The sequence below is a fragment of the Lepidochelys kempii genome, chromosome 1, assembly GCF_965140285.1.
Source record: "Lepidochelys kempii isolate rLepKem1 chromosome 1, rLepKem1.hap1, whole genome shotgun sequence".
Taxonomy (NCBI): Eukaryota; Metazoa; Chordata; order Testudines; family Cheloniidae; genus Lepidochelys; species Lepidochelys kempii.
The window spans coordinates 311,134,550-311,161,030 of NC_136380.1; the positions used below are offsets into that span (position 1 = coordinate 311,134,550).

The following is a 26,481-nucleotide window of genomic DNA, read 5'->3' on the forward strand; positions in this document are numbered from 1 at the left end:
ATTCCCAAGCCTCAGGGAATGTTCTAGACATCACTGGCCAATATCCTATTGATACGGGGGAGAATCAGAAAATCTAAATGAAAAAACGGGGGACACATGGAGACCTGCCACCTGATTAGCCCAGTCATAGCTTAATTGTCTATAGATAAAAAAACTGATTGATGCCACCCATTAACACCTTCCAGCAACATCTCTATCTCATTTCTGCCTATCCTCCCAATGGTTTAAAGTATTGACACCTTGAATGACTTATCTCATAGACAAAAAGATTAATAAGAGGAAGAGAACAATAGGGGGCACTGGAGAATGCATGTGTACACATGACATGGGGAGTGGGGGATGGAGAGAAAGGGTAACCCTGGTATAGAAGAGTGGAGGGAAAGGGAAGACACAGAACCCTTGATGGGGGACAGACTGGGGAATCCTGGCATGTGGCAGAGGACAGAATGAAGAGCACATAGAGCTCCAGGCATGAAAAGGTGAAGTTGCACGGAGTCCCCAAAATAGATGGAGATGGGAGAGTGGCACAAGGGAGCTTGTTGGGTGGAATGGAGGAATGCAAGGAGCCTTTGGAGTTTGCAATAAGCTCGGCCCACACAAGCGACTAAGTGTGCAACATTAATATTAAACATGCCTTTAAGTTTAATAGTCAGCAATACTATCACCAGCAGGAGAGTGAATTTGTGTGGGGGGGGTGGAGGGTGAGAAAACCTGGATTTGTGCTGGAAATCACTTTAGATAAGCTATTACCAGCAGGACAGTGGGGTGGGAATAGGTATTGTTTCATATTCTCTGTGTATATATAAAGCCTGCTGCAGTTTCCACGATATGCATCTGAGGAAGTGAGCTGTAGCTCACGAAAGCTTATGCTCTAATAAATTGGTTAGTCTCTAAGGTGCCACAAGTCCTCCTTTTCTTTTTGCGAATACAGACTAACACGGCTGTTACTCTGAAACCAATACTTATCTGAAATTTAAAAAAAATCAGTTTAGCTATATTTAAACATCTTTTGCTCTTATTGTATTTATTAAAAATATTTAAAGAATAAAACAACTGATTTTGTAGGAATAGATTAAGACCTCAGCTATTATGATCCAAAGCAGGGGTGGGCAAACTTTTTGGCCTCAGGGCCACATCTGGGTGGGGAAATTGTATGCAGGGCCATGAATATAGGGCTGGGGCAGGGGGTTGGGGTGTGAGAGGGAGTGCAGGGTGCGGCAGGGAGCTCAGAGCAGGGGGTTGGGGTGTAGGAGGGGGTGTGGAGTGCAGTAGGGGGCTGAGGATAGGGAGTTGGGGTGTAGAAGGGGTGTGGCAGGGGGCTCAAGGCAGGGGATTAGGGGGCTCAGGGCAGGGAGTTGGGGTGTGGTGTGCAGGAAGGGGCTATGGGCAAGGGGTTGGGGTGCAGGGGGGTGCAGGGTGCAGGAGGGGGCTCAGGGCAGGGGGTTGGGGTGTGGTATGCAGGAAGGGGCTATGGGCAAGAGATTGGGGTGCAGGGGGTGCAGGGTGCAGGAGGGGACTCAGGGCAGGCAGCTGGGGTGAAGAATGGGTGCGTCAGGGGGTTCAAGGCAGAGGGTTAGGGGGCTCAGGTCAGGGGGTTGAGGTGCGGGGTGCATGAGGGGTTCAGGGTGCGGGCGCCAGGCTGACGCTGCTTACCTCGAGTGGCTCCTGGATGGCAGCGGCACACAGCGGGGCTAAGGCAGGCTCCCTGCCTGCCCTGGCCCTGTGCTGCTCCCAGAAGTGGCCAGCATGTCCAGCAGTGGCTCCTGGGGGTGGGTTGGGGCAGGCGGGTACCACCCCTGAAGCTCCCATTGGCCCGGTTTCCCGTTCCTGGCCAATGGGAGCTGCGGGGGGTGGTGCCTGCAGCCGAAGGCAGCGCATGGAGCTCTCTGCCCCCCACCCCCTCCCCCCGGCTCCCAGGGGCTGCAGGAATGTGGTGCTGGCCGCCTCTGGGAGTGGAGCAGGGCCAGGGCAGGCAGGGATCCTGCCTTGGCCCCGCTGCGCCATGGGGCTGGCAATCCTGTGAGCTGGATTGAAAGCCCTGACGGGCCAGATCTGGCCTGTGGGCTGTAGTTTGCCCTCCTTGGTCCAAAACAATTACTACTAATTGTATGCAAACAGATACTAAGCAACTGTAGAAATACAACTGAATGGGGAAAAACAGCAAAACAGGACGGCTGTAAATCACCATGTAACCTATCAAATGCAATGTGTCACATTCAAAAGATAAAAGCTAAGATTATGGGCCCCTTAGTATTTTGGCATGTGAAGATTAAATCATAAAGGCTAAATATTCCCCTTTTTATAAAAGCATGCAGAGGGGAAGAAAAAACAGTTACCTACGTCTCGTAACTGTTGTTCTTTGAGATGTGTTGCTCATGTCCATTCCATTCTAGATGTGTGCAAGTCCACGTGCACAATCGTTGGAGATTTTTGCCTTGGCAGTATCTATGGGGTCAGCAGTGGCACCCTCTGGAGTGCTGTGCTCATGTGTTAGTATATTAGGCACTGCTAGCCCTACGCCCTCTCAGTTCCTTCTTGCAGGCAACTCCGACAGAGGGGTAGGAGGGCGGATAATGGAATGGACATAAGCAACACGTCTCGAAGAACAACAATTACGAAAGGTAGGTAACCGTTTTCTTTTCTTCAAGTGCTTGCTCATGTCGATTCTATTCTAGATGACTCACAAGCAGTATCTCCAGAGGTGGGCTTGGAGTTCATGATCATTCGGCTTGCAATATTGTTATACTGAAGCCAGCATCATCTCAGGCCTGCTGCGTAAATGTGCAATGAGACGTAAACGTGTGGACGGAAGACCAGGAAGTGGCCCTGCAGATATCCTGGATTGGCACCTGCCTTGATTTACGAAACGGCTTGGTCCTTTCTATGTAGAAGGCTAGCACCCTCCTGACGTCCAGAGAGTGCAATCTGTGCTCCTCCTCCGACTTATGAGGTTTTGGAAAGAAGAAAGGTAAATATATGTCCTGGCCCATATGAAACGGTGAAACCACCTTAAGCAGGAAAGCTGGGTGCAGACACAACTGAATTTTGTCCTTGTAGAATGCCGTATAGGATGGCTCAGAGGTAAGAGTAATCTCAGAAACCCTGCGGGCAGATGTTATTGCGACCAGGAATGAAACCTTCCAGGAGCAGGGAAGAAGGGAGCAGGAAGCTAGAGGCTCGAAAGGGGGACCCATGAGCTGCGACTCCACAAGATTCAGGTCACAAGGAGTAACAGGGTCCTGGACTTGGGAGTAAAGTCACTCCAGGCCCTTTAGAAACCTGACTGTTATGTCCTGAGTGAAAACTGACCTGCCCTGGAGTGGAGGATGGAAGGCTGAAATGGCAGCCAAGTGGACCTTAATAGATGAAAGAGACAGACCCCGGAGCTTGAGATGCAGAAGATAATCCAGGATCAACTGCAGCAAGGCCTGCTTGTGCTGAACACCTTGGTCTGAGGTCCAGCATGTAAACCGCTTCCATTTGGCCATGTGGGTCACCCTGGTAGAGAGCTTTCTGCTGCCCAACGGGACTTCTTGGACATGGGCCAAACATTCATGTTCCCCCACATTTCAACCCATGCATCAGCCAACCCATCAGATGTAACACTGCCATGTTTGGATGCAGAAGACTGCCATGGTTTTGGGACAGCAGGTCCTGCCAGAGTGGCAGCTGTAACATGGCGGCCACCAAGATGTCCAGCAGCATGCAGAACCAGTGCTGGCATGGCTATGCTGGCACTATGAGGATAACCTTTGTCCTGTCCTCTTGATTTTCATGAGGACTCAGTGGATTAATGATACTGGAGGGAAGGCATACATGAGGGCCCCCGACCACAGGAGCAGAAAGGCATCCGACAGGGAACCTCTGTTGATCCCCCAAATCAACATGGCACTTTCTGTTCTGCCTGGACATAAGCAAGTCCACATGAGGAGTCCCCCACCTCTGGAAGATGATGCTGACCATCTCCGGAAAAAGAGATTGTGACACTACGCCCCATATTCTTCACAGAGATATTATTGTGATACGGTTATGGAATAACTATGATGTACTTTATGCAACATAGGTCATGTGAGATATGATTGAAAAGATTATAATTTACTGAATATGATTATCCTATTTGTATGCATGTATCATTTTGGTATCTGAAGTTAGGAATACTGGCTATGCATCTATTACAAACGTGTTTACACCTGTGGAATGTCCACTGGGCAGAATGCAATCAGTCTAAATGGCTGGCTGGGAAGGGCCACTAGGAAGAACAATAGGTCTTAGAAGAAGCTAACCTCCCACCAGGAAGCCTTCCTGGGGAGCCTTCCTGAGGCTGCTGCAAATAGCCTCCGAGTCATGGCTGCTGTAACCCTACAGGGACATGTGACCAAGTCACCTGGTACTGGACTCCATCTTGAAATACAACTGTTTTTCCACTGACCGGACATGAGAACCAAGCTTGGAGACAAAGAATTCCCACCATATGCAAAAGCTATTTAAGCCAGGGGAGTGACATCATTATGGTTCTTCACTGACTCCCCACCCAAATCGATTCTTGGAAACACCTGGGGTACAAGGACTGGACTAGGGGAGAAGGGTTGGACCCAGGCTAGAGGAATTTTTAGCCTGTGAAAGGAATACCTGGGGTTTTTAAGCTACAAGCAAGTGCAGCTGGCCCCTCAAGAATCTTTGCAAACTGCCTAAAACAACTATTAGGGTGAGCGTTTGCTACTCATATCCAGTCTCTTCAGTAGATTAAGCTTAGATTGCATTTTTGTTTACTTGCTAGGTAATCTGCTTTGGTCTATTTGCTATGCCTTGTAATCACTTAAAATCTATCTTTTGCAGTTAATAAACTTGTTTTTGTTTTGTCTAAAACCAGTGTGTGGAAATCATAACTTGTGGCTAGCTGGTGAAAGTGTGAGACTGGGAGTGTGTCTGTAGCTTGTCACAGCATTACAGGGTAAGTGGGAGCCCAGGCTAGTGGGTCGGCGGATTCAGTGATACTCCAGTTCCAGGTCCCTGGGGGGAACTTCTCATAGAGACCATTTGTGGGGAGATGAGAAGGTCCTGCTGAGGTGATCTGCTAGCATGTTTCTGGCCCCAGGGAGGTGTGCAGCTATGAGATGAATGACGTGAACACAGAAGTCCAATAGCTAGAGAGCTTCTTGGCAAAGGGCTGATGAGCGGGCTCTGCCTTGTTTGTTGATATAGAACAGTGAGGCGGTGATGTGGGGGAGGTTTAGGTTGGATATTAGGAAAAACTTTTTCACTAGGAGGGTGGTGAAACACTGGAATGCGTTACCTAAGGAGGTGGTAGAATCTCCTTCCTTAGAAGTTTTTAAGGTCAGGCTTGACAAAGCCCTGGCTGGGATGATTTAATTGGGGATTGGTCCTGCTTTGAGCAGGGGGTTGGACTAGATGACCTCCTGAGGTCCCTTCCAACCCTGATATTCTATGATTCTATGTCTGTCAGGATCTGAACCACCCTGCCGTTCAATGAGGCAGGAAAGCCTAGCAGGCCAAGACAACTGTTCTGAGCTCTCTGATGTGTATGTGGAGGGGGCGATCATGACTCGACCAACGTTCTTGCATACTGAGATCACCCAGATGGGCCCCTCACCCCAAGTCCGAGGCATCAGAGACCAAGGTCACCGACGGAGATGGGGCCGCAAAGGGGACTCCCTCCAACACCGACACAGGATGCAGCCACCATGTGAGGGACAACAGGATGCAGGTCCAGTTCCCTGAGTACGCAGTCTATGTTGTGTCTGTTGGGGATGTAAATCGATGCCAGCCAGGTCTGTAGAGGTCAAAGATGAAGCCAAGCATGCCGGCTGCCATGTAGCCCAACAACCTGGTGGTGAGAGGGTGGGCTCACATGTAAGAGATTAAGTCTGTCATGGCTCAGAATCAGGCCTTGGAGAGGAAGGCTCTGGCCTGAGTGGAGTTGAGGATTGCCCCAATGAACTCTATTGCGCTGCACCGGAATTAAAGTTGATTTTTCCTCGTTTATTAACAGACCTAGATTATGACAGGTGGAGTGAACTACACTGAGATGACATCGCATCTCATCCCGGGAACAGCCCTTGATGAGAGGGTCTCTGGATTAAGATTAAACCTGAGTGTCTCTGGATTAAGTTTAGAAGTGTGTGCAACAAGAGTGATGTAGTGGTGGGAGTCTGCTATAGACCACCGAACCAGGGGGATGAGGTAGATAAGGCTTTCTTCCGGCAGCTCACGGAAGCTACTAGATCGCATGCCCTGATTCTCATGGGTGACTTTAATTTTCCTGATATCTGCTGGGAGAGCAATACAGCAGTGCATAGACAATCCAGGAAGTTTTTGGAAAGCGTAGGGGACAATTTCCTGGCGCAAGTGCTAGAGGAGCCAACTAGGGGGGGCGCTTTTCTTGACCTGCTGCTCACAACCCGGGTAGAATTAGTGGGGGAAGCAAAAGTGGATGGAAATCTGGGAGGCAGTGACCATGAGTTGGTTGAGTTCAGGATCCTGACGCAGGGAAGAAAGGTAAGCAGCAGGATACGGACCCTGGACTTCAGGAAAGCAGACTTCGACTCCCTCAGGGAACTGATGGCCAGGATCCCCTGGGGGACTAACTTGAAGGGGAAAGGAGTCCAGGAGAGCTGGCTGTATTTCAAGGAATCCCTGTTGAGGTTACAGGGACAAACCATCCCGATGAGTCGAAAGAATAGTAAATATGGCAGGCGACCAGCTTGGCTTAATGGTGAAATCCTAGCGGATCTTAAACATAAAAAAGAAGCTTACAAGAAGTGGAAGGTTGGACATATGACCAGGGAAGAGTATAAAAATATTGCTCGGGCATGTAGGAATGAAATCAGGAGGGCCAAATCACACCTGGAGCTGCAGCTAGCGAGAGATGTCAAGAGTAACAAGAAGGGTTTTTTCAGGTATGTTGGCAACAAGAAGAAAGCCAAGGAAAGTGTGGGCCCCTTACTGAATGAGGGAGGCAACCTAGTGACAGAGGATGTGGAAAAAGCTAATTTACTCAATGCTTTTTTTGCCTTTGTTTTCACTAACAAGATCAGCTCCCAGACTGCTGCGCTGGGCATTACAAAATGGGGAAGAGATGGCCAGCCCTCTGTGGAGATAGAGGTGGTTAGGGACTATTTAGAAAAGCTGGACGTGCACAAGTACATGGGGCCGGACGAGTTGCATCCGAGAGTGCTGAAGAAATTGGCAGCTGTGATTGTAGAGCCATTGGCCATTATCTTTGAAAACTCGTGGCGAACCAGGGAAGTCCCGGATGACTGGAAAAAGGCTAATGTAGTGCCAATCTTTAAAAAAGGGAAGAAGGAGGATCCTGGGAACTACAGGCCAGTCAGCCTCACCACAGTCCCTGGAAAAATCATGGAGCAGGTCCTCAAAGAATCAATCCTGAAGCACTTGCATGAGAGGAAAGTGATCAGGAACAGCCAGCATGGATTCACCAAGGGAAGGTCATGCCTGACTAATCTAATCGCCTTTTATGATGAGATTACTGGTTCTGTGGATGAAGGGAAAGCAGTGGATGTATTGTTTCTTGACTTTAGCAAAGCTTTTGACACGGTCTCCCACAGTATTCTTGTCAGCAAGTTAAGGAAGTATGGGCTGGATGAATGCACTATAAGGTGGGTAGAAAGCTGGCTAGATTGTCGGGCTCAACGGGTAGTGATCAATGGCTCCATGTCTAGTTGGCAGCCGGTATCAAGTGGAGTGCCCCAAGGGTCGGTCCTGGGGCTGGTTTTGTTCAATATCTTCATAAATGATCTGGAGGATGGTGTGGATTGCACTCTCAGCAAATTTGCGGATGATAGTAAACTGGGAGGAGTGGTAGATACGCTGGAGGGGAGGGATAGGATACAGAAGGACCTAGACAAATTGGAGGATTGGGCCAAAAGAAATCTGATGAGGTTCAATAAGGATAAGTGCAGGGTCCTGCACTTAGGATGGAAGAATCCAATGCACCGCTACAGACTAGGGACCGAATGGCTAGGCAGCAGTTCTGCGGAAAAGGACCTAGGGGTGACAGTGGACGAGAAGCTGGATATGAGTCAGCAGTGTGCCCTTGTTGCCAAGAAGGCCAATGGCATTTTGGGATGTATAAGTAGGGGCATAGCCAGCAGATCGAGGGACATGATCATTCCCCTCTATTCGACATTGGTGAGGCCTCATCTGGAGTACTGTGTCCAGTTTTGGGCCCCACACTACAAGAAGGATGTGGATAAATTGGAGAGAGTCCAGCGAAGGGCAACAAAAATGATTAGGGGTCTAGAACACATGACTTATGAGGAGAGGCTGAGGGAACTGGGATTGTTTAGTCTGCAGAAGAGAAGAATGAGGGGGGATTTGATAGCTGCTTTCAACTACCTGAAAGGGGGTTCCAAAGAGGATGGCTCTAGACTGTTCTCAATGGTAGCAGATGACAGAACGAGGAGTAATGGTCTCAAGTTGCAGTGGGGGAGGTTTAGATTGGATATTAGGAAAAACTTTTTCACTAAGAGGGTGGTGAAACACTGGAATGCGTTACCTAGGGAGGTGGTAGAATCTCCGTCCTTAGAGGTTTTTAAGGTCAGGCTTGACAAAGCCCTGGCTGGGATGATTTAACTGGGAATTGGTCCTGCTTCGAGCAGGGGGTTGGACTAGATGACCTTCAGGGGTCCCTTCCAACCCTGATATTCTATGATTCTATGATTCTATGAGCCATTTGTCAAGGTACAGATAAAACTGGACATCCCAACGCCTCAAGTAAGCGGCCATTGGCGCCATGCACTTTGTAAACAGTCTTGGGCTGATGAGAGACCAAAGGGCAGTGCCGTGAATTGGAAATGGCACTGGCCAAGTGCAAAATGGAAGAACAGCCTGTGTAATTGAAAAATGGAGATATGGAAATAAGCATCCTTCAAGTTGATGGTGGCGTACCAATCTCCTGGATCCAGAGAGGGAATTATGGAGGCCAGGGAGACCATGCAGAACTTCAACTTTCTGAGATGCTTATTGAGGCGTCGCTGATCTAGGGTAGGTTGCAGCCCCCCTTTCGCTTTCAGGACTAGGAAATACTGGGAATAGAACCCTTTCCCCCTCATTTCCCGAGGGTCCTCTTCTACTGCCCCCAGACATAGGAGTTGCTCATGAGAAGAGGGACGGAGGGAGGGGCGGCCAGGAACTGTAGGGTGTAGCCCAAAGATATTATGTCGAGCACCTAATGGTCCAAGGTTACTTGTGAACAAGATCACCAGAAGGGGTGCAGGTGATTAAGGAAAAAATAGGAGGGTGGATCCTGGAATCTGACTGGGGTGCTGTTCTTAAGCGCGCCCTCAGAATGACTGTGTCTGGCCTCTCTGGTGTCTCAAAGGGTCCAGTTGAGAGGCAAATGGGAGGACGAGGGGCAGCGTCGCTTAAACCCCTTGTCTCTGTCCTTTTTCCTATAGGTGCCATGTCATGAAGGCCACCAGGACGGAGGAGGAGGAGGAGGAAGAGAAAGAGAAGGTGGAGGTGAAGGAGGCTCGAACTGCTTTCTAGCCTGCTGTGGAGTGTGGAGGCCCAGAAAGCGTTGGGTGGGACAGGACTCTTTAAGGCTGTGCAGCCTTGCATCTATGAGCTCAAAGAAGAGCCCTGCTCCCTCAAATGGGAGGTCCTGAATAGCAGACTGCCTCTTCTGGGATAAACCTGAGGAGTGCAGCCAAGAGTTGCACCTCATCACCACTGCAGAGGCCACAACCCTGGCCACCGAGTCTGTAGCATCCCAGACCATCCTGGAGGCCTCTTGCAACTGCTTTATCCTCCTCCACTATCGTGACAAACTCCTGTGTGTGGTCCTATTGCAGGGCCTCCTTGAACTTGCCAAGGGAGCCTCATAGTCTTAAAATTGTACCTGCCCAACAGGGCCTGATGATTAGATACCCAAAATTGCAGGCTGGCCGTCGAATAAATCTTTCTATCAAAAAGATCCAGTCTCTTGGCGTCTTTTTTCTTTGGCGTGCCGCTCGTCTGACCCTGCCTGTCCCTCTCATTAACTGCGGACACAACCAGTGACCCAGCTGGTGGGTGCGTATAGAGGTATTCAAACCCCTTTGTGGGGACATAATACATCTTTTTCGCCTCTTTGGAAGTGGGCGGAGTGGAAGAGGGGGTCTGACATACTGCCTTAGCAATCTTGAGGACCCCTGGGTGAACTGGTAGCGTGATGCGGGCCAGGGTAGTGGAAGAGATGATGTTGAAGAGGCTCCTCCAACTCCTCAATTTCCAGGTTTAGGTTGGCAGCCACCCTTTTAAGGAGAGCCAGGTGCTCTTTAAAATAGTCGGTCAGATTATCAGTCTGGGAAAGGCTGCCACCGCTTTGTCCGGTGAGGAAGACAACGAGGGCATCGCAGAGGGATGGGTGGATTCCCCTTCCCCTTCTGGGGAGGGCTGTCTAGGCATCCTGCTGGGTTGCCCTCGTTTCAGGCTCTGCACTGTGCTTCGAACCTGGTGTCAGTGGTGCCAGGGATGGTTTGTCTGAGGATGCCAGGAAGGAGTGGTGGGAATATGCAACTGGCATCATCGGCATGCCCCAAGGGTTCCAACAAGGCCATTAAGCAGACCATTGGCCCTGCTGCCATGCTGCTGCCACTGATGTTGTGCCAGTTTCCAGGGTTGATGGGGATCCATGCCTTCTTGGCCAGGGGCTGAACTCCAGTTCCAACTTGGACCATTCCCCTTCTGGTGACCAAGATGGGTCTGTGGAAGCTTGTGTCTGCCCTCTGACTCTTGGCAGAGACTGATGCCTAGAAGGTGGCGATCGGCATCTGTCTGTCGAGCGGTACTGGGGCGGCGGAGACCAGTGCTGCGACAGCGAGTGGTCCCGCGCTGGTGGGGACTGATGCCTGGGAGATCGTCTAGGCGATAGAGACCTGCGCCTGGGAAATCTCTGGCAAGAGGTTGGCCAGTACCAAGAGTACAGCGACCAGTGCCTCAATTCTTGTGTTCCATGCCTCGTGGAAGGAGAGCGTGGTGCTGGAGACCTGGGTCTTCTGGCCAGAGACAGAGGTTGCAGGACCAGAGTCCTAGGTTGTGGGGACAGGGATGTATGCCTACAATCCAGGGATCGACGGTGATCCACCACTCTTTTGGGGGAGGTCCCATGGCTGCCTTGCCCTTGGATTACATTGCAGGGCCTTAGCCACATCCAGCTCTTGGAGCGGAGTCTGCGGTACTGGCAGGCCCATGAGGTCTTTGGCCACCTGGACAGCTTCGGGCATTGAAGGTTCCAGTGGCAGCTGGGGTCCCCTGTCGCTCCCAGGCGTCACAGGCAGATCCCTGGTTGGGCTAGGGTGTCTGACTGTAGTGGTACCCCTATAGCTCCGGGGTGAGTGTGCGGCCTGAACTAGGTCCTTTGCCAAGAGCCCCTGTGCCCTCCTTTGATGGTGCTGGGGAGCCTCTTTTCTTTTGCCCCTTTTTGGGCACTGGCGAGGAAGAACAGTACCAGGCAGAGCCCGTTGCTGGTGGGGGGCTCTGCACTGATATGGGGTGCTAGGAGCGGAGTCTGATCAGGAGCTTCGATGCCGGGTGAAGTGCAGCCTCCAAAAGGAGGGCCTTCAAGCGGATATCCCACTCCTTTTGGGTTCAGGGACAAAAGTTCTTGCAAATTCTGCACTTGTTCTTTATATGGGATTCCCCCAAGCACGTCACACAGCTGCTGTGGGGATCACTAACAGGCATCGGCCTGTTGCATGACAAACATGCTTTGAAGCCCAGGCATGCTGGGATTCTAAACTAACAACTAACACTTAACTAAATGACTAACTACATACCTAAGCACTATATACAAAGAAGATAGACAATGGGCTGTTAAGAACTACTAACGTTCTATATAAGATAAGGCACTCCAACCAACCGTCACAGATGGTAAGAAGGAACTGAGAGGGCGTAGGGCCGGCAGCGCCTAATATACTGACGCATGAGCGCAGCACTTCAGAGGGCACCACTGCCAACCCTACAGATACTGCTATGGCAAAAATCTCAGACTGTGCACGTGGACACGCACACACCTAGAATGGAATCGACATGAGCAAGCACTCGAAGAAGAAAATAAAGATGTCATATGTGCTTCTTCACTCTCACCATGTTCTGCAGGACCAGTGGGGAAATGGTGTGGACAGGGGCCAGGCCCAGATCTCTAATTGGGCTACTTTCATCAGCTTGGTAAGTCAGTCCCCATGTTTCGCCAGTTGTCATTTTGAATGTGCTCCTCTGCTTGTCTCCTCCGCCTGGATGCCATTTAGCAGCCATCTTGTTTGTGATGTTGTCTGTAGCACAGGCCAATTAGAAGGCCTGTGGCACCAAATACAAACATAACTACATCTGTAATGTTTAACCCACCTGCAGATAACCTGATTCCTCAGAAGAGACAGATCTCACCCCCACAAACCTTGGCTATGACTGAGCTGCCGTCTGCCCTGACTACCACAAAGTTACTGCCTCCAGATCCCCTGTCCCTACTACCTGCTGCTGCATAGCCTCTACATGCTGGTTACTGATACCCAGTCACAGCTTACTGGGTCCCCCTACCCTGGATGCCAACAAATCCCCAAGGGATGTGGGACTCAACTAGCTCTTGTTGGTTTCTGAGTAAAAGAAGTCTGCCTATATGCCTGCAAGAAGGCAGAAGGTAGATGTAAAGAGCAGAAGCAGCAGCAATAAAACCCTAGAAGCACAGGAGGAGCAACTGTGTAGGCAGCAACCTGATCCCCACGCAGGGGAAGGTGAGCACGCCAGGCCCAGTGAAGCATCATACCCCCCTCAAGGCAAACTGAGCGTAATGAAGCCTGGGGCCATCCAGGACCCACTGAGGAGAAGCCAAGCTCAGCAAAGCATCTGTGTCAAACGGTTGAAGCTTTTTATCCAGACTTTAGTCTAAGTGGGAAGTGGACCAGGTTGCTTAGATTGATTGTTCACTAGCTTCTTCACCACTCCATAGCTGTGGCCCCTTTTCATGAGAGAATCATAGGTCATACAGTTTTAAGAGGGAGTGGATGTGGCTTTGTTGTGTTGAAACTATCCAGTATAGGCACTTTCCCCATTTGTGCATCCAACTATGGTATTTCTGCAACATTGCTCCACTACATCCTATTTACTAAGGAGCTCGGAAGATAAGGATCTTAGACTACATCTTGTTGTTTAATGAATCAGTTGTTTCACTGAATCAGTACTGACTCTAATGGCATGGTAAGTATAGTAATTTGTACATATATTTATGTGGTCATAAGCCTTATCAAACATCTTTAATTTTGTACAATATACAGTTTTTGAGAATACTATTATAGAAGCACACAATAACTAAGTCTCTTGGTCAGGCTTTCATTATATCCCACGTTGACTACTGCAGTCTTTTCCTTCTTTGGCCTCCCTAAAACTCTCATTTTCCCCCTCCAGTCCAAACAAAATGCTGCAGTGAAAGTCATCTTCCTGCTAAACATTTTGATCAAGTCTCTCTCTCTGAATCTCTCTACTAGTTCCCCATTTGATATTGCATCAATTGTAAGTGTCTTGTCACCACCTTCAAAGTTCTACATAATTCTGCTGCTTCCTACTTACCTAAGCTTATCTTACTTCACTCCCTACAGCTCTTGTGCTCTGCCAGTGCTCCCACACGGAGCACCCATTGGTTAGAGTCTCAAAAAAACCCCACCTCCATGTCATCTTCCATATATGCAGTATACCTTCCTGAGCTCATCTGTGAGGCTTCTACCATTTCCACATTTTAGTTCCTCTTGAAAACCCACTCCTGCAGTTCTACCTATGGCCAATCTTATATTAATAAAAAGAAAAAAGCATATAATGTTTCCCATTTCCACTCTCCCGTTACCTTGTGCCTGACGGCCCATCCTTAAAACTGCAAGTTCCTTGGTAGAAAGACTATTTTTGCTTCTCTGCCTGTAAACACTGAGCATATAGTGAGCTCTACCATAGACAAATATCAGAATCATAATAGAAAGGAGAAATACCTTAAGCACTCTAGTAACCTCAGGGTTAAAGAATGGAGTTTTAATATACTGAAGAAATAATGTGCATATTCTTTTTCTGAGTCCTTCTAGATTGCATTCTTTCACACCTCGCATCATAAGATCAGCCTCTCTGTCAATTAATTCCACTATTTCATGGGTGAGTTTACACTCGTGTTCCTACACAAACAAAATAAAGTTACAACGGACGTTGCTGATAAATATATATATACATATATAGCTATGTGTGTGTGTTATATATAACACCAACAAAATCAGCATAATATTCTGTGCTGAAATCCCTGCAGGTTTGACAGAGAATTATACAGTAGAAAAATATTCTCTTCTGATGCTATCGACCTTCCTCTACCACTATCTCAAAAACACAGAAAGGGAGATGGATGGTAACAGGTGAATGATGCCGCTTAAATTCAGCCTTCTTTCCTCCAATAAAAATCCTGATTCTACAGCAATTCCAGTTTTCCCAGAATGCAGGATTTGATCTGGATCATTATTATTGTGAAAACAACAAAAACCAAAAACTATAAGCTCCTGCAGTTGATTAAGAGCACTATTTCTAGAGCTGTTCTGACTTTGGACCCAATTCTGATTCCATCAAAGCCAAGGCAAAATCCTCACTTTGGCTTCGATAAGATCAGGATCAGGCTCTTCTATTCTATTTAGGTGCAAGTACCATCACCAAGGTACCTGAGTGCCTTCATGATGTTCAAACAAGGAAATTTAAAAAAAAAATTCCTGTTAATTTTTTCTCCACTAAAAAGGGAGAGGAAATCAGTTTGTGAGACAGAAAAATTACAATCCAAACTAAGAGACATTTCATAACCAAATTTCTGAAAAGGTATTTTGAATACTGCAGCATAAAAAAGAATGAAAATAAATGACATTAAATGTATCTCTCCCAGTTTTATCCAATTACTGTAATTATTAAACTTCATACGAAAACTGTATTAAAATTTAACACAAATTTAACATCACAGTGGAGGGTTATAACTTTAAAATTACCTTAAGAAATGAATACTTATCATACAAAGTGATAGTGAAACTTGAATGTATATTAAATTGACCTTTCCTAATTTAACAAATAGCATTGGTTAGCACACCAGGCTTTCGTTCATTCCACCACATCCTCACAACTGTTTGCCAAGAGAAACCTTGCTGATGTGTCCGCACCAATTAAATGACTATGGCTCTAGGTATGGAACGTATAACCAAAAGTTAAACTTAAGGGGAAGACCAAAATGTACCTTCACTGTATGTTTGAGTGTTAACAGCACATCCAGCCTCTCATCTTTTGGGAGGTCTTTCATACTAATGCTGCGGTAGATCTCAAGCAGTTCTCTAGCACGTAGTGTAAACCGTGTATCCATTTCAGTTATTTTTCCATCATATGCTTTCCATCTCTTTGGCTCTGCACACTTGAGAAACAATTTGTATCAATCAGAGTTATTTTAATTTGATCAACAGCCAAAAAAGTACATTGTATTACAAAAAGTCTTACCATAATAAACAAGGAGTCAGCTTTAATACTTATCTAATACAGAAGGCTCTTTCTACTACCAATATTTCCACAATATATATTGTACCCTAGAGTAAAGTTTCAATATTATATGACTTGTAAAAAAAAAAAACAGGCCATAATAATTCAGACTTACAACATACTAAAAATAAAGGACATTCTCCCACAGAGAAATGCTCTGTTGGTTTAAAATGAACTGACTGAAAGTGGTACTGGAATACATGCTCAAGATCTGATCCTGCAGTCATTAATCAGGCAAAACTGCCACTAGAGTTAACGGGAGAATTGCCTGTAAGGACTGCAGGCTTAAGCCCTTAAAGCCTATTGTGCTGTGGAATATTTTCTGGGAGACGTTATTTAAGATGAAATATTGTTATGACTGGGTTGTAAAAATGGCCAGTTTACATATATATTGGGTCCAAGCAATCTTCCCTCAGTCAATCAGTCAAGTATTTATAATTCTGATAATGGTAGTTCTTGGCATTTTTCTTTCCATTCATAAATTTGGGGAAGATCAAGCCCTCTAATAGGGGTTCCTATTGCTGAACCTAAAGTTCTCTGTCTCCCAGAACCAAGTGTGTTAGTGCCACTTTCACATTTCAAGAGAATAAGAGTATGGGTACGTCTACACAGCAACGTAAGCCTAGGGATAGTGGGACTTGAGTCAGCTGATCTGTGTCAAGGAACCCTGGGCTTGAGCATCTACATTGCATTTTAACAGTAGGTTAAGAATTTTCTGACCCATGCTGAAACCTAAGGCTCTGCTATCCACGCTGCAGTGCACAGACCTGAGTCAAAGTAACTGTATCCCACACGGCCTAGCACCCTGGCCCCTACCAATGTCACTGCTCTAGCTCTAGGAAGGTGGTGCACTAGGGAAAAACTCCACTGCCCACTCTGCATGTTACAGGAAATTTGAACTGCCTGCCAACACAACCTGCCAAGCAATCCTTGTGTTCTGTGCTCTGCCAGCTACCAGAGCCAGCAATGTGGAGGAGGTGCCTTTTGATGAACTGCTCTTGCTTGTGCTTTTCCTTCTGTGTCAGGAAACTGGCAAAGCATCTGCAAGGTGCTGGTGGACATTTCAGTGGCATTTTCTGTCTCACCAAAGGTACCTGATGGATCTGTAGGAGGAGACAGTGGCAGAGGAGAATCCTGGTATTGTAGACTCACTGGCAGATGCTGCTCAGTATAATTGGCAAAGCTGCTGATACCCCCTATGTAGACTGCTGCTTCTGGTGCAGGGCCACAAGCACAGACAGGTGAGACCACATTGTCATGCAGACCTGGGATGACCAGCAGTGGGACCAGAACTTTCGCATGAAGAAAGCTACATTTCTGTAGCTTTGCGAACAGCTTGCCTCCACCCTCCAAAAGAGACTCACATGAGGTCAGCCTGGCCAGTACAGAAGTAGGTTTCTATAACTGTCTGGAAGCTGGCTAGCCTGCTACAGGTCCATTGCCAACCAGTTTGGGGTTGGAAAGTCGGTTATCGATAAAGTGGTGGCAGAGATAACTGAAGCAATCAGGTGTGTGGTTTACCCCAAGGTGGTGGGCATTAAAGATATTCCAGAGGTAATTGCTGGCTTTGAAAGAATGGGGTTTGCTAACTTTGGTAGTGGTATTGATGGGATTCATGTGCCCATAGTTTGCCCTCCTCAAGGAGCACATAAGTACATAAACCACAAAGGGTACTACTCCATTGTTATGCAAGCACTAGTGGACCACAGAGGCAGATTTATGAGTGTCAATGTGGGCTGAACAGGAAAAGTTCACAATGCCAGACTTTTTCATCACTCAGGAATCTACATTCATGGACAGACTGGGATACCAGTGCCACCAAATGACACTGACATAAACAATGTTACTGTTACCACTGTTATTTTGGTGGACCCCGTGTACCCTCTTTTGCCTTGGCTTCCGAAACTGTACCCTGATTTCAGAGGCCCTGGTGAAAAAAAGGCTTAATTACACTCTCAGCAAGTGCAGAATGGTTGTTGTATGTGCTTTTGGCACATTAATATCACATTGGAGGTGTTTACCATTGGAGGTATTTACCAAAACCCATTTTGGATGCCAGTGCAATTAATGCTTGTGACAGTCTATACTATTATGGTCACCACTTTTATAAGACTATGATAAATTTTGTACAAAGTATGTCTTGTGAAGTATCATTTGAAAAGTCATAATCGTTTATTGTCCTTGTAAAATGTGCATATCGACATTGTATAGGAAGTTATAATATTCTACATATATCATTGTTAACATGCTCGAAGGGCCAGACAAGCAGGTCCAAACCAATTTTTCAGAGACAAAGACTAACTGGCACCACAGCCAGGTGTTAAAGAGCAATCATCGGCTTAAGCAGCCATTCTTCAGCACTGGAAAGGTGTAAACAAGAAATTTACATTTAATCTCAGAGACTGTTCAAACCTCAGATAACAAGACACTGTTTGTCTGCACCTCAGTGGGGGGTAATCCTCAAAGAGGAGAGAGGGTATAAGAATGAGAGACAATGGCCTCCACCTCACCTCTCCTCCTCCCATATCTCTGCTCATGACATCAATGATTCTCAAACAACTGAAATAAAGAGGAAGTGGTCCCAGGCTGAAAGGAGATGCAGGCTGTGAAATTTATAACAGTGTATGATGAGACCAAACCTTTGCTTCTAAATTCACTTAGCTTATTAAGTTAGATATTAGTTTCTGTATTACTCTTTTATTTTCTTTAGTAACCAACCCTGACTTTTAAGCATTATCACTTGTAATCACTTAAAATCTATCTTTCTGTAGGTATACTTATCTTATTGCTTTATCTTAACCACTGAGTTTGGATTAGACTGTGTGGGAAACTCCATCTGTGATAACAAGGCTGGTGCATATATCATTTTCCTTTGCTGAAATGACAGATTTACCATGAGTTTGCATTGTTCAGGAGGGTACTGTGCAGTACAAGATTCACATTTCTGGTGTCAAGACTGGGGCTAAGAACATGTGGGTGTCACTCTGTATGTAATTCATGAGTGATTGGTCAGAGTGTTTATGTTTAACTGTGTTTTACATGCTAAAGGCTGTAAGCAGGCCAGTAGTGGATGTTCTGACAGCAAAGCAGTGTAAAAGGCACCATAGGCTAGATAATTAAGGGCACACAGTTGTTCAACAGTCCAGATTGTACCCTGGGGAATGCCACAATGCTGTCCAAATTACTCTGGCTTGCTGTGCTCTTCACAGCCTTTGTGAAGCCAGAGGTGTGCCATTTCCCCCTGAATGGACCTATGACAGCAAGGGGATGCTGAACTGGTACCCTCAGCCAGAAAAGGTAGCTATCACTGTGGGAGCTGGTTGTACCTGGGCAGCAGAACTAAGGGATGTGTTGTGTGCTCACATTATGGACTTGCATGGCCCAGTGGAAGAAGGGGAATAGTACTTGTATGAATGTGTTTTTTGGGGGGGAACAATTGGCTCATTGGAGGGGCAGTGTTTGGGAGAGGGGTAGTCCTGATGCCATGCAATACAAATCACAATGACATGAGGAACATGAGGAAAAATGAATTTGTATGTGGTTTGGGGGTTCATCATCACAGTGAAAGTCACGAACCTGTGAGCTTTAATCCCAGCTCTACCACTAACTGCTGTGAAGTGTTGAGCAAATCACTTAGCCTCTCTGTGACTCAGTTTCTCTCTCTGTTAAATAAGGATATTAATACTTTCCTATCTGTAGAACAGGGTTCTACGATTTAATTAGTGTTTAGACAGCATTTTAAATAGGTAAACCAGTAAACACTTCTTACTGCCTACTGCACAGGGGTGCTAGGAGGATAAATTCATGACATTTGTAAGGTGCTCTGATATTATGGCAATGGGGGCCATATAAAATGTGAATAGTGCATATTAGGAACTAAAAGCCTGCAAAGCTTTATTTTAAGAAACAGTTTAATTTTCAAGTTATGTAGGCACAAAAAAGCAGAAAAAATTGAAAATAGGACTTTGCAATTGCAAATTTGACCGATTCTTAACTATATCATCACTAGGTATGGAACTATAATTAAATGAGGTACTGTGTAGGGCTATAATTAAATGAAGTACTGCTAACTGGAACTGATAGTCTGGAGCCAAAATTGATTAAGAAATCTGAAAGGAAACAGGACAGACCCTATAATGAAATCCTAAATCTCAGAATTAGAGCTGTTAAACTCTTGCAAAACTGGAAACAAGCAATTTTTACTCTACCATGACAGAAGTTTATTACTTTTGTTTTGTCATGCATACATAGTAAGACAAATCCTTTAAAAATGTTGTAAGGGTTACATTAGCCTGCATCATTAGAGTCCAATGCCAACAAAGTAGTCAGTTCTCTAACTTTACACTAAGACAGTTAAATTCTTCTGATATGATTTTCCAGTGGGTATATGAATTCAATTTTTGGCCACCCCCGCCAATTAAAAACTTGACCTTTGGCTCTCCTAGTTTGAGACTTGTTGTGTCAGGAAGTATTAAAGTGCAAGGTTCTCTTTAGGACATGCTGATTACAGCTAGTTGAGACAAATTTACAAAATGCATCTGACGAAGTGAGCTGTAGCTCACGAAAGCTTATGCTCAAATAAATTTGTTAGTCTCTAAGGTGCCACAAGTACTCCTTTTCTTTTGCAAAACACTTAAGTGATCTAGCAGTATTATACAGTGCAGAAGGTCTCTAAAATTGGGTCACCAAATCTACAACAGCAGGGTTAGAAAGTATGAAAATCTTGGTATAATCTGTCATTTTGGAATTTCTGATGATATTGTAAAGTGGTACTATAAAAATGAAATGATGCACCTAAATGTAACATGAAGCTCCTCTTTGAAGAAATAGTAATGTCATCAGTATGAAAAGCAAGTTTGTCAATGCTTGAGAATGAATCTCAAGCTCTCTGATTTCAGGCTTATTTTCACGTACTCACGATTGACGCAAGAAATTTAAAACTTCCTGATTTTTTTTACAGCTCTCTCCTGCCTTTTAGTTTGCTGGCAGCAATGTGGAATTTGCAATAATCCTGTTATCTGAATTGCTTCAGGGAGCAGGACTACTGTAATTGCACTCTGCTGCCAGCACATAAAAGCAAAGCAGAGCATCAGAGGAGAGCAATACAAGAACACAAGCATGAAGAGAGAGAACAGAGAAAAGAAAAGGGAGACAACATAGAATGGGCACAGAAAAGGCAGCTGAGAAACAGTACAAAGCATGAAAACTATGAACACCATGAGCAAGAGTCAGGGCCAGTTCTAGGATTTTTGCGGCCCCAAGCAGAAAATTTTTTGGCTGCCCCTGCTTTTTTGTCTCCCCACCCCACCCCCCAACTATGCCCCTTCCCAACCCCTTCCCCAAAACCCCGGCCCTGCCTCCTCCCCTGGGCGTGCCGCATTTCCCCCCCATTGCTTCCTGCAGCTCCCCCCCCCCCGCAATCCCCCGCAACCCTCTGCCCTAGCTCACCTCCGCTCTGCCTGCTCCCCTGAACACGCCGCCGCTCCGCTTCTCCCCCTCCCTCTCAGGCAAGGGAGAGGCAATGCATTCAGGGGAGCAGGCGGAGCGGAGGTGAGCAAGGGTGGGGGGGAGCGTAGGAAGTAACCGGGGGGGGGGGAGTGGAACCGCTCCCCGCTCCAGCTCACCTCCGCTCCACCACCGCCGCCTCCCCCAGTGTGCTGCCACACGGCTTCTCCTCCCTCCCTCCCAGGCTTGCAGCGTGAAACAGCTGTTTCGCACGCTGCAAGTCTGGGAGGGATGGGGGAAGAAACGGAGCGGCGGCAGCGCACTCAGGGGAGCAGGCGGAGGCGGAGCGGAGGTGAGCTGGGGCACATTTCTAGGGGCGGCATGGCTGGCGCCGGAATGCCGCCCCTAGAAATGTGCCGCCCCAAGCACCTGCTTGTTTTGCTGGTGCCTCAAGCTGGCCCTGGCAGCAGTAAATAACAGTAGTCATATAGCTCCTCCCTGAAGCACTCTCATGGCTATATTATGATTTTTATTGCTGTAAGATATTACCCTTTTAAAACACATACACATACAACAAATGAGGAAGTCCAATTTAAAAAGAGAAAGAAAGGATTTGGAAGGGAAGGGAATAAATAGAGGGCCAAGAGAGGTCATTCTAAAAATACATTAAAAGCACCATAACAATTAAAATTTAGAAGCAGGAAGGGATGAAATGAGAAATATTTTGCAGGGGAGCAAGTTTCACACCATGAGAGTATTGCAGCAAAAGTGCAATTGCCTGTAGACTTCAAATATGATGGTGTGATCTTTAAATGGCAAGTGGGATGTGACTGCAGTTACATGTCCGTACAAGGTTCAAGTACCAGGCCTATAATGCAGTCAGGCCTAGTCCGAGAGAGGCAGACAAATGTAAAAAAACCCCACATAACAGTATCATATAAACACTGTAGTTAATGGTGCTACTGAATTGGGAATAAGCAAAAATGATGGAGAAGCCCAAGTGACAGCCCAACAAAGAAGGAATTGATGGGAATTAGTAGGTGGGTCTATAACTCTGTTACATTGATGTATGCTATAGGCTCACCCGATATTGCTCTTTTTCAAGAGTACAAAAATCAGGATACTTGCTAAGTAAAATCATGGAATTGGTATCAAAAGCATGAGTTTTTACCCTTTCAGTCTCCTCTCTGAGCATTAATACTGCTAAAAAATGAGTGATCTATATTACTTCTGCTTTTTAATGTTAAGTCTATTTAGTGCTCAGACAGTGGCTCTCTAATGAAATATTACACTGTTTCTTCCCCAGCAGAGTTTACAGCCAACTTGGAACATAGGCTTTCAATCTAAACCCATTATATTCTCCCCCTTGCAGACCCCTCTTTTTTTAAGTGTAAGAAGATTGTTCCCAAATATCATCTTCTGTATTTTAATTTCAACCTGTACACTCAGGAGCTCCATAGTTAACTCAGGAGAGCAAAGAAAAAAGCTGTTCCTTCAGAGTACCCTGATTTGTGGCGGGGAGTGGGGTGCTGAGGTCAGCAAATGCATTTTATTTCCCATTACCTGTTTGTTCCTTTCTTCCTCTTCCCCCCAAATCATAGAAGGTTATGGTTGGAAGGGACCTCAGGAGGTCATCTAGTCCAACCCCCTGCTCAAAGCGGGACCAATCCCCAGTTTTTGCCCCAGACCCCTAAATGGTCCCCTCAAGGATTGAACTCACAACCCTGGGTTTAGCAGGCCAATGCTCAAACCACTGAGCTATCCCTCCCCCCGCAAATGGTTATGTTTCTGGAGCATCTTTATGTGTGATTGAGTTTATGAATAATTTTTTTGTTTTAATTTCTATATTGAGAGTCTGTGGCAAAGTCTTCTTTGGCTTTTGATGTTTTAAATGAAGAATTAGTGAGTTTTCCCCCACTTTTGTTTTATTTTTTGTGGTTTTTCTTTTGTTTGGAATGTTTGGGGGTATGAGTTTTCTTCATCGTTATTTCCCTTGTGATGTATACATCTATCAGACACTGAGCTAATGAGAGAGAGAATTCCTGCCTTTTGTGTTTTTAGTGTTGGGGTAGATGAAAGGTGGTTCCTTGTGGGGAAAATGACATTGGTGAGAGAGTTAGCGGGTGATTCTCAAGGATGGCAAAAGTTTCCTGGTTTTAGGTTTCTTTAGTAAATAACTTTGACTCACACTGTGAAGAATTCATGTGGCCAGAGTGAAACAGGTAGCATAGGCTCTTCCTGCATGAGTTTTTGAATGGATAATGTTAGATCTGTTTTGAATAACCTCACTTTACTTCTTGATCGTTGTGTGGAGTGTTATCCAGACATTGGTGTGGATCACTAAAATCTGGTTGGATGATGATGCAGAGATCCAGTTTGGCATGGCTGGTTCCAGGTGGATATTGAATGCTTCACCAACCTCATGGTGCAGCATAACTGTAGAAATACATGAGATAAACTGGTATCTGCAGTAGGTTATTTGAACATCTGGTCATCTCTTATCTTCTCTTATGTCCATGATGCAAGACAAAAGTTGATGGTTCTGCTGGTGTGTGGGCCACATCATATTTAATAGGGAATTTCATGACCGAGTTATCTGATCTTTTGTCAACATTGATATTGGTGTCCTCACAGATATTGTTCAGATCAGCCAAAGCACAGGATTTCCTGGAAGAATAATTCCTTGAGTTTTTTTAAGGTGTGTTTATGCTGTACACTAAGCTTGGGCTTTGATTCAGGTTTGAGCCCCAACTCCTCTTCCATCCATACACAAATCGATCTGACTCGTGCCAGCAAGCATTCAAGTCCTAGGACCCTGCTAGGGGGGTGGGTCAGACCTCCACTTCTGCTATGACTTGCATCCAAGCCCTGTCATCTTGCAGTGTGGACACAGGTCAGCTACAGACCCAAAGATCTTCGTAGCGCAATATGGATGTGTTAGCACAACTGGAAGACCCCCGGGTCCAGCAATTGTAAACCCAGCTTTGCAATGCAGTGTGGATGCTCAAACATGGGCTTGGAAACACCGAGTTCCCAAGCCCAGGTACCACAGACCTGGGCTGAGTGTGTGGTGTAGATGTTTCTTTAGGGGGTTGAAGAGAGTGCCCACAGAATGGCTACACTGAAAAATCTCTTGACCCAGGGACCCTGCAGCTTTAGTTTCTGCTCTGGGAGAATGCTTGATATTACCAGCTGGATGCTTCTCCTCCTTTTCATATTTTCTCTCCTTACCACATCCACTCATTAGGTAACCTCTACTAAGTTTCAAAAGGTCTTCACTTGGCTCAAACATTCTCTCCTGTTCCCATAACAGGGCTGAGGTCATCCCAAAGAATCTCTTCTCCACTCATCCCAAATTGACAGGGTCAGAAAAACATGAAGAGTGTCTGCCAACTTCATGCAGTATTATGGTTGTCACACTACTACCTTAGTACTTCTCAATCCTTCACAGCTGTTTAAGGAAAGGAACAGAATATTACTACATCTCTTAGCTAAGAGTAATGAAGATTTCTAAAAGCTTCATGCTGAGCTTTAACATTAACGTACCTTTATGTCATCTCTGTTAGGTAAGTATCCCCATTTTATAAATGAGAAAACTGAGGCACAGAACAGTTAAGTTACCTTCCTAAAATCAGACAGGAATAAAATCCAGGGATGAAATCCTGCCCCCACTAAAGTCAGTGAGAGTTTTGACACCGAGTTCAATGAGGCCAAGATGTCACCAAGGTCTCCTGACTTTCTGTCCTGTGCATTGAACCATAAGTAAATCCTTCCTTCCAACTAAGAGCTGGCAGCTGCAGCCTGTGCTGCATTGTGAATCACTGCTATGTCTGGCTCCTGCTTAATAAAATGTTTAGAGCGAAGAGCAGCTAACAAGTCATTCTTCTCCTGAGCCAAAACTCCTAGGTAATCTGTGGTTACAAAGAGTAATTACTTCACATTTGGGGACAATTTATACCTTCAAATCAGCGGCACTGCTATGGGTACCCGCATGGCCCCATAGTAGCCAACAATTTTATGGCTGACTTAGAACAACACTTCCTCAGCTCTTGTCCCCTAATGCCCCTACTCTACTTGCGCTACACGGATGACATCTTCATCATCTGGACCCATGGAAAAGAAGCCCTTGAGGAATTCCACCATGATTTCAACAATTTCCATCCCAACATCAACCTCAGCCTGGACCAGTCCACACAAGAGATCCACTTCTTGGACACTATGGTGCTAATAAGCGATGATCACATAAACACCACCCTATACCGGAAACCTACTAATCGCTATGCCTACCTGCATGCCTCCAGCTTTCATCCAGACCACACCACATGATCCATTGTCTACAGCCAAGCTCTACGAAACAACCGCATTTGCTCCAACCCCTCAGACAGAGACAAACACCTACAAGATCTCTATCAAGCGTTCTTACAACTACAATACCCACCTGCTGAAGTGAAGAAACAGATTGACAGAGCCAGAAGAGTACCCAGAAGTTACCTACTACAGGACAGGCCCAACAAAGAAAATAACAGAACGCCACTAGCCACCACCTTCAGCCCCCAACTAAAACCTCTCCAACGCATCATCAAGGATCTACAACCTATCCTGAAGGACGACCCATCACTCTCACAGATCTTAGGAGACAGGCCAGTCCTTGCTTACAGACAGCCCCCCAACCTGAAGCAAATACTCACCAGCAACCACACACCACACAACAGAACCACTAACCCAGGAACCTGTCCTTGCAACAAAGCCCGTTGCCAACTGTGTCCACATATCTATTCAGGGGACACCCTCATAGGGCCTAATCACATCAGCCACAATAGCAGAGGCTCATTCACTGCACATCTACCAATGTGATATATGCCATCATGTGCCAGCAATGCACCTCTGCCATGTACATTGGTCAAACTGGACAGTCTCTACATAAAAGAATTAATGGACACAAATCAGACGTCAAGAATTATAACATTCAAAAACCAGTCGGAGAACACTTCAATCTCTTTGGTCACTCGATTACAGACCTAAAAGTGGCAATTCTTCAACAAAAAAACTTCAAAAACAGAATCCCAAAGAGAGACTGCTGTATTGGAATTAATTTGCAAACTGGATACAATTAACTTAGGCTTGAATAAAGACTGGGAGTGGATGGGTCATTACACAAACTAAAACTATTTCCCCATGTTTATTCCCCCCCCCCCCCCGTTCCTCACATGTTCTTGTCAACTGCTGGAAATGGCCCACCTTGATTATCACTACAAAAGGTCCCCCCCACACACACTCTCCTGCTGGTAATAGCTCACCTTACCGGATCATTCTCCTTACAGTGTGTGTGGTAACACCCATTGTTTCATGTTCTCTGTGTATATAAATCTCCCCACTGTATTTTCCACTGAATGCATCCGATGAAGTGAGCTGTAGTTCACGAAAGCTTATGCTCAAATAAATTTGTTAGTCTCTAAGGTGCCGCAAGTCCTCCTTTTCTTTTTAAAAAGT

General features: G+C 46.1%; 1 protein-coding gene across 3 annotated transcripts in view; it reads right to left on the reverse strand.

Moving 5' to 3' along the window:
• IQUB (IQ motif and ubiquitin domain containing) overlaps positions 1 to 26,481 on the reverse strand; it is a 62,643-nt gene that overhangs the window by 10,107 nt on the left and 26,055 nt on the right. For all 3 annotated transcript variants that reach the window (XM_073328230.2, XM_073328231.2, XM_073328232.2), the window contains exons 9-10: positions 15,254 to 15,424; positions 13,992 to 14,168 (exon numbers count right to left, since the gene is read on the reverse strand). In XM_073328230.2, coding sequence (XP_073184331.2) covers positions 13,992 to 14,168; positions 15,254 to 15,424 — 348 coding nt within the window. The remainder of the gene's footprint in view (positions 1 to 13,991; positions 14,169 to 15,253; positions 15,425 to 26,481) is intronic.